The sequence below is a fragment of the Elephantulus edwardii genome, unplaced genomic scaffold, assembly GCF_000299155.1.
Source record: "Elephantulus edwardii isolate Elephantulus edwardi_28Jun2011 unplaced genomic scaffold, EleEdw1.0 scaffold00033, whole genome shotgun sequence".
Lineage (NCBI taxonomy): Eukaryota > Metazoa > Chordata > Mammalia > Macroscelidea > Macroscelididae > Elephantulus > Elephantulus edwardii.
The window spans coordinates 10,736,969-10,746,147 of record NW_006399783.1 but is presented as its reverse complement, the minus strand read 5'-3'; the positions used below and the strand labels follow the sequence as shown (position 1 = coordinate 10,746,147).

General features: G+C 36.3%; 1 protein-coding gene across 1 annotated transcript in view; it reads right to left on the bottom strand.

Annotated features, from left to right (window-relative positions):
- RANBP17 (RAN binding protein 17) overlaps positions 1–9,179 on the bottom strand; it is a 499,911-nt gene that overhangs the window by 129,385 nt on the left and 361,347 nt on the right. The window contains exons 17-18 of the mRNA XM_006884340.1: positions 4,815–4,878; positions 4,620–4,728 (exon numbers count right to left, since the gene is read on the bottom strand). Of these exons, the coding sequence (XP_006884402.1) occupies positions 4,620–4,728; positions 4,815–4,878 (173 nt within the window). The remainder of the gene's footprint in view (positions 1–4,619; positions 4,729–4,814; positions 4,879–9,179) is intronic.

Below are 9,179 nucleotides of genomic sequence, written 5' to 3'. Positions count from 1 at the left end.
TGAGGGAGAGAATAATTTAAAAGTGATGTATGAGTATTAAAGTTATCACAAGAGTCCACAATTAAGGTTGCATAGTGGAATGTACTTGGGGCGGTGGGAGGGGTGCGGGGGGGATTGTGTACCAGGGAGGGAGTCTTTCTTTTACTTTTGAAAGAGAGGAGTGAACTAGGGGGCAGGGGGAGAGGCCTGGGTGGGTAGAGAAGTGCAGCAATGAATGAATGGAAATCCAAATTCTCTGTAAATGTTCATTAAAATTATTTTAAAACTTTTTTTAAAAAAAAAGAGGATGCAAAGAGCAGAAAGAGAATGTATAGATAATGAATACTGCAAAGAATGAGGAAAAGGAACTATCATCTTCAGAGGAATTGAAAGGAACTATCATCTTCAGAGGAATTGATGAAAAGGACAATATGGCCATCACAATAAGCAAATAGGAACAGGATAGTTGTAACTTCAGAAGGAGAGGGGTAAAAGGAGAATGGGAGTGGAATAAAAGGGGTCAAGCACAAAATCAGCAGAGATTAGTGGATGGATTATGGTGGTGGTGAAGGAATTAAATAAAGTGCAGTTGGGGTTTGATGAGACTAGGTTATTTTATTGAGAATACTGATTAACTATACAAAACACAATGTACATGAATGAAACATGTTTATAAATGTACCAAAACTTAAAAAAAAATAAAGACAGAATTGAAAGTTAAAAAAAAAGAAAATAAATGTTTCTTTGTGAAAAACAATGTATTCAAATTTTGTAAATAAATCAGAATAAAATTTCTTAAAAAAGGAAAAATTAACCTCAAAAAAAGTTTCTTATATATTTTGCAAAAGGAAAATATGCTGTTAATGAAATACTTTTGAGTTTATTCTTCATAGAAGTGAACATTTTATTTACTTTACCCAAGGATCATTTTAATAAAATGGTACACCTTATTGTCAAAACCCACCCATTTTCATCTGAAATACAAGCTGTGGCACAAAGCATCTACATAAACTCCTATGAAGCAGAAATTCCTGAATAGATAACAAAATGCATCTCAAAGTAAATACTAATTAATGTGACATCAATTTCTTTTTCTAATAACTTCAATATGCATAGATTATCCATAGAGCATATGAAATTTATTTTTCAGAACTGAATTATACTCTGTTTCAAGCCAATCATATGCAATTCGTTGTAGATAAGTTACTATTTGATTCTTAAAACATCCACTTCCAAAATCAGTGATATAAGTCCCTCTCTGAATTTTCTTTGCTTTTAGTTGAGAAAGCTTTCTTATTAAATAACAGTTTTATTTCTTTTATTTACTATATAGATCTGTGCTTCTCTTGACAATAATACCATCTCTTTCCTTCTTGTTTCCATGACAGTGAACATACAATAGGAAGGTATAAAGTAAAATATACAGCAATTCTGACAGCATATTTCCTGTCAACCTAGTCTGTGAGGCAAGGCTTCAAATAATAGGAATGTGTTCAGTAACACTCAACAAATGATTTTTTATAAAGTAACAAGCCTTAGAACAGAGAGCACCAAGTGATTAATCTGGCACAAATTTGGCTAATAACGTGTGAAAATAATCAGCCACTTGACTTGTTTTGTCTTTGAGGGGTCAATGATCAAGCTACTTCCAGAGAGAATCTGGTAAGCAGAGCTGATTCAATGAGTCATAATGGTGGTATTTTGGATACAAAATATTTCCCTGTCACTCATTCAACAAGTATTTATTAAGCATCTATAATGTCAAGACACTAAACCTGGTGCTAAAAAAACATGAAAAGACAAAGTCTATGTCCTGAAGTAGTTCACCAAAGGCAACTCTGATTCTTAATGAGGGGAAAATGTTCAGGTAATGCATGTAATAAATCAGCATTTAGTGAAGTATTTCAGTCACAAAAGGATAGATACTGCATAACACTGCTGTTATAAAATATGACTGACATGGAGGATTGGGGAGAGGATAGGAAAAGAGTGGCTAAACACTGCAGTAGAACAAATAAAGGGGAAAACTGTCCAAAAGAAGTGTACGATTAGGGATTATATGTATGACAACAATCTGGAACAAGAGTTGCATCGCAAAGTGGACTAGAGGAGGGGGAAGGGAAGAAAATGTACAACAATAAATGAATAAAAATTGGCATTCGATGCTTATAATTTTCACATTATTGTTTTAAAAAGAAAATTACAAATTAAGTAAGAGTTTCTTTTTAAACAATGTAAAAGTTCCATGAGGGTAGTTGCTATGGTTTTAAATTTTATCTGCATATAGATTCAATTTACATAGACTGGGCCTCTATCACATACCATACACTTCCACAGAGTCTATCTCCTTTTACTTTCCAGGTGTCTAACAAAGTACTTGAAATGTAACAGATAGTTACTTTTCCTTTTTTACTTTGAAATATATATTTATTTTTTCTATTGTTATAAATTAGATATTTCCATGGATTTAATCCTAGGAAATCTAATAATAATCCATTAACTTGTTCAGATTATATGTTTACTTCAGTCAAGGTTCACAGTTTACATTAAGTAATATTAAATAAAAACAAATGTGGTTTCGAATGGAGACTCCTGTGTCTGACATGGTTATATGTATAGAAAAAAGAAACCTTTACCCATTCTATGTGCAGACCCCGAGGATGTATGTGACAGAAAGCTGTATTTAGAAAATCTTCTTCAGGTATTTCTTCTTCTTCTTTTTTTAAATTTAGTTTGTTTATTTTTCATTTCAGTGAACATCTACAGAGATTTTGGAATTCCATTCATTCACTGTTGCACCCTTCTCCCCGCACAAACCCCTCCCCCCTCCCCCAGGTATTTCTTCTAACTTTACCCATCCTTCTACTCTGCACCTTCCTTCTTTTACTCTGACAACGTCATTAAAAGAGTACTGTTAGCACCTGAAGTAGGTATGATGTTTAAACAGGGTTTTCAAGATCTTCTTTAGTGCTTGAACAGCTAGGAAAGCAGAAGGCACTCTCACTGAGGGCAGGGGAGAGTGTGCCTGATTTCTCTCTGTCCTGCCCTCAGCACTCAGCACAGTGCACTCCCTAAATGACTGTGGAGGACAATGACAAAGCATCTGGGATTGCTCCTCTTCAGGAGACAGCCCTGTGTGCAGTATGCAAAACTGTCACTCAGCACATCCCCCACTTGCCTAGGGTGGCAGATGACTGGGTTTTGCATGCCTGGTTTACACTCTTCAAATATTTATAGACAGTTCTCTTTGCCTCCAGCCCTGGTTGTCACTTAGCCAAGTTATACATACATGGTTCTTTTAATCTTTCTTTAGAAATCAATCCCACTAAGCACCTTAATCAGTCTAGTTGCTTGTGCCCCGCCCCCCAACATTTAGCTGCCTCTTTCTGGTAATTTATCCTGTTGAACTGCATGCAAATAATATAGATGTGTAGCAGTGTGGGGGTACATCACTTTTCCAGCCCAAAGTCCAGCGCATTTTATGGGCAAGATAAAATAAAGTTATTTATGTTTTTTTTCCCTTTTGTATGATTATGCCCTAAAAAAGTCATATTTAAGTTGATGGATCAATCAATACATTGTAAGATAAGGGAGGGGGAAGGTACTATTAGTATTATATTCTCTAAGGATAATACTGCCATTGATTATACCCTCTTACGTGGTCTAAGTGATTTAATTTAGGTTGCAGTATTCAAACTCGGGCAGCAGGAGCAGGGAATGGGAACCCAGAGTGACGTGGTCACCAGAGGGCTGACATGCCCATTCTGAAGGTCTGTGTACCTCAAATACTTATGGTGAACTTCACCTTCTCAATGAAAAAGTTAAAGATGAAATAATCTTCCTTTTACAAAAGTAACACATTAAACAACAATTTCAACTACAGCTGACCCTTGAACATTTCCCTGCAGTTGAAAAATCTGTATAGTTACTTTCTATAATTCACTGAAGAAATGTACCAAACAGTTCAGCTGACGATAACATCACACAGTGTTTTAGGCAGATATTTCCAAACACTTGAGATTACTGCAATTGAAACCTGGAGGGGGGCGGGGAATCTCGGTTTAAGTGGACTTGAGGACTTCACACCCATGTGGTTCATGGGTTAATAGCAATCACAAGGGTAAATGGGCATATCATCTCTATGATTTACATACTGTCACCTAATTCTTCTTTAAGACTGGAATCTTAGGCTGGGACTAGGGCTTATACAAGTTGTGGCACTCTGGTTGGAAGAGAGCACTACTCAAAGATAAATATTTAACATTTTTTAGTTTTAGTCATTTTTGATGTCCTATTCTCTCCCCACCCCTAATAGGAATTCCTAGGTAAATAACCAGTGTGACTGCTAAACTGAAATAAAATAGATTACCATAAATACATATATTTTTCTTTTGATAGCAAAAATATAATGAATGTTATATTCTCTAGGGATAGTATTATCAGTATTAATCCCTAAATATATGTTTAAATCTTAGTAAAGTGTAAAAAAACCATTCAAAATAGCAAATTTCAAGAAGTCACATGTTGTATTACTAGTATTCTAGTTGTACTTATTGTTGTAGTTATTAGTATTCTAGTTCTTCATTCATACACACAAACATTGTTTATCTCTTATTAATTAAATTCAGTCTTAACCTTACCTAGATCTACCATCAGAAGGCGAGTGAGGGCTGTATAAAAGGTGGTTCTGCATCTGAAGTCACTGAGACTGTAACATTCACTGATACCAAGAAACGGGAAGTGTTCACTCTAATGAAAGCAAAGGAACATTCAAAGTTATTAGTGACTTGGCTCTCAGGAAAACTTGAGGAATTAATTACTGGAATAAGACTTACAGTGTGGTTTTTTAGCATGAATTTCACAGCATCTATCTTCACAAGTTTTTTTAGAAGGATATAGGTATTAGAAGTTAAGGAATCTGAGAAAAATAAAATTGTCCTATTCATATATAATAACTCACAAGATCATACTAAACTGTGTTGTTGCCATTGCTAAGGTTTTCTGAGGCAGCTCTAATACCAACTTTATGTACAACAGAATGAAGTCCTGCTGCATCTTGGACCATGCTTATAATCTCCGCTGTGCTTAAACCCATTATAAAGCTCTTCTTTGCTAATCCTTTACTTTTCCAAGAATGACTTCCTTTTCTAGGGACCGATCCTTCTTAGTAACATATAAGTATCATTATGTGAGATGAAGTCTGACCATCCTTGATCTCAGGAGCAGTATGACTGAACTTCCTCTAAGGTAAATTTGTTCTTTCAGCAGTTTATAATATATTCAATAATCTGTGCCAACATCACAAGTCAAAAGCATTAATTCTTGCTTAGTATTTCTTATTCATTGCCCAATATTCAGATGCATAGGAAGCAACTGAAAATACAGCTTATAGTAAACAAGAAGAGACCTCTGGGTGGCTTAGTGGTAAGGAATTGTGATGTCAATGCAAAGATACATGGTTTGGATCCACCAGTTGCTCTGTGGGAACAAGATGGACAATATCCTCCTGTGGAATTAACTGCCTCTGAACACTGGATGGAAGGTCAGCTATTTATCAGTTCTGACTTTCTGGTGCACAACAATATAAGGGCACCAAGGGCTCTGTAAGGGAAAAACTGGCAGTCTCCTGCTGTAAAGACTTAAAGCCTTGGAAACCCAATTGAGCGATAATGATTTGTAACTGACTCATTGGTGGGGTTTGGGGGATAGGAGTAGTAAGGGTATTGACTTATGCTTAGTAAGAATAAATAGTATTTCTGAATTCTTATACCTATAGAAAGACCCTTGGTGTCACACACTGCATAAGATAATGGGCTGCTAAATGAAAAACTGGCAGTTCAAATCCACCAGCTTCTCAGTAGGAGAAAGAGAGGCTGTCTCCTTCCATAAAGATTTGTTGTTCTTGTTGTTAGATGTTATTGAATTGAGTACAAGTCATAGGGTCAGTCGATCTGAACTCTGCCCTATCCTATGCCATCATCATCTCTAACACACCAGAGCCCACTGCTGAAGTCACAGTTGTCACTCTATCTTACTGGAAGTCTTCCTCTCCTTCACTGATGCTCCATGTTTCCAAGTGTGAGATTCTTTTCTAAGAGCCTCTCCTAGCTACATGTCTAAAGTATGAAAGACGAGGTTTTGCCATCTTTGCCTCCAAGGAGCACTATGGCTGCAAGATATCTGTTTGTTCTTTTGGCAGTCCATAGGATAGTACTCTTCTCTAACACCACAACTCAAAGGCATCGATTCTTCTGTACTTGGAAACCCAGTGAAGGTTACCATGAGCTAGAATTGACTGTGGGGGTTAAGGAGATACCTATAGAAATAATCTTTTATTCTGTTAATCTATTATTAAGCAGTGCAATTACTTTTCATATCTTATACATATTATAGTTATGGAAAGGAAGAATGAATTTTATAATTAAGGCTCTTAGTATTAAAGTCTTGATAGTGGAAAATTAAAACTGATTCTTTTTACATTTTGATGTAATGTGAGAATTTCTTTTTTTACTAAGAGTTACTTCATAATAAAATAATTATAAAAGACCCATAATAGGCTATTGAGAAAGAAAATCATTCAAATCATGTAAGCTTAGTTAATAGAAATTAAAGGAATTTTTGCTTAAGATGGAGAAAACAGGAATATAATTAGGAGTATATCACAGGTGGCATGTTACCAAGTGTTGTGATAAGTTTAAGGGGAGCAAATATTTCTTAATTGTGCATGGCATGTTACACAAGCTGAATTACCTAATCTTTGCAACTACATATTAAAAATGCTGTTATTTCTATTTCATAGATAAGGAACTAGAGGTCTGGAGAAATTGAGTTGCTTTCTCAGGATTACACAGCTAGGGACCTATGTTGTTGTTGTTGTTAAGTGCCATCAAGTCGCAGGCAACTCATAGCGACCCTATGAAGAAGAGTCCTCAACGCTTGGGTGCCTTTCATCCTCTCTCGAGGTTCGTAAGATTTCTGGAGGCAAACTATTACGGAAGTGGATGCCACTCCTCCTTCCTATAGCATGACTAAAAAAAAAAAAACCAAAAAAACCAAACCAAAACCCAAAAAACAAACAACCACACCCATGTTCTTTCAATTGTACCATATAACCATCAGTCTAGTTCAGAATGAACTGGCAAATTGTGAACATAATCACAGTGCTTCTGGTAAAGGCTGCCATCAATAAAGGTTTTAAATGTGCTCTTTTCTTCCTCTGCTCTAGACATGTGTCTTTTTTTTTTTTTAAATCTAGGCCATCCTCTACATAGTATTTATGCCTTCCTTGCAAGGCATACATATATGAATCTATTCACATTCCAAAGAACGGTGGTCTCAAAAACATCTCCAAATATATAATGCTGCATGTGGCTCAGGTGGGACAGAGTGGAAGGCACACTGTAACATGAGTTTTAAAACCTGGGCTTCTGGCTTGACCATACCATTGGAAAGCCTGGCATGTCTGAGTCATGCACTTAGTTCCTCTGAGTCTGAAATTCCATTTTCAACAAACTAGGAAGAATTCTGCGCATCAGCTATCTCTGAGGACTACTGTAAGGGTAAGATGATGAAAAAGTTTTCATTGAAGGAAGGTAGGATGATATAGAGATTTAATATTTATGGACTATCTACTACCTGCAAGGTTCATCTTACCAATTCTATATGTGGTTGTCACTTCTCTTTTTTCAAATGAGAAACAAAGTGAAAAATTAAATAACATGTCAAAACACAAGCAATTAGTATGATTTAGAGTTAGGTCCCCTACACTCCAAAGTCACCATCTGAGTTGCCTATTAAACATGTGTATTTGGCTCACTTCCATCCTGGGCTATAACTTTTTAAAGGCAGGGCCTGCATCCACACGCTTCCTCAGTGTACTGCTCTCAGCTGGTACTCAGAGCACTGTGGATTTCTAAGCAGACTGAAGGGGGCAACGGGATCAGGGCTGATGACTCCTTCCCTGTCTTCAAAAGATGCAGATCTGAAGATTCTTCTCAGTGTCAATCACCGTGCAGAAGAACTGCCACTCAAATTTCATTCCATTAAACAGGAGTGGGGATCAATAAACTAGGAAATATCTTAAGTAATTACCAAATACAATTCTCCTAAAATTGCGAAGTTAAAAGTGACAGAGTCTATAGGCAATAACAATGCTGCCATTAATAGGAATCTTCCTGTCAGTGCTGTTAATAAACAGCTAGTCATGTTTTGACAATGGAATATTTATGGTAGCAATAAACAGAACCTTCACTGGAAGAATCTCATCTGCCAAAGACATGTTTTCTGCAGAATTGCATCTGTGCTCTCTGTACCAAGGCCAGCCAGCCTTACTGCCTTTTAATTACATTCAAAAGAAAAAAAAGAGGGATTAAGAATGAATTTTTATTTTTTCAATAAAGAAAAAAGAATGAGATTTCATTTGTATATTTATATTCCCTTAAAGAAACTAAATTCAAAGTTAGTTATGGTCCTTAAGAGGGTCTATAATGTTGAAAAAAAAGGCAAATGGACATATCATTTTATGATCTTTATACTTTCATCTTATGAATCTCTAAGGGACTGGAGTTCATACAAGTTGTGCCATTTTGGTTGGGCGGGAATAGTAAATTGTAGCAGGAAAGGTTTTAGAGAGACTCTCAGAACAGGTAAAAGCAGTCAACGTGGTAACAGTAATATAATAGTAGAAGTTTTGAAAAGAGACCTTAGTAAAGATCACACATGGAACATGTAAATGGCAGAGCCACGATTCAAATACAGGACTGTGTGACTCTACTACACAAGTATTCACTAACATCACATCCATTTGGTTTTAAAGAGGTTAGTGGTGTTCCTACAGAAATCACTAGCTTTCTGAAATATAACTGAAACTGGAACCAGGTCTGGAGCTGGGGAAACCTCTTCTTTCACAAAGGCCTAATTCATTAATGAGGGAGATCTGGTGGCATAGTGAATGGATAAAGAGCTGAACTGCCAACTCCAAGGTACTCAGTTTGAATCTACCAGCTGCTACAAAGGAGAAGATGGGTACTGCCTCCCACATGATTTAGTGCGTCTGAAAGCACACTGGAGGATCAGCTATCAATCAGTTCCAATTTGATGGCACATAACAACAATAATACATTAATGAACCACCATATTTAGGAGCGAGAAAATATCACAGACTGGTGGACAAGAGTCCACTAAACACAATTCCCACATAA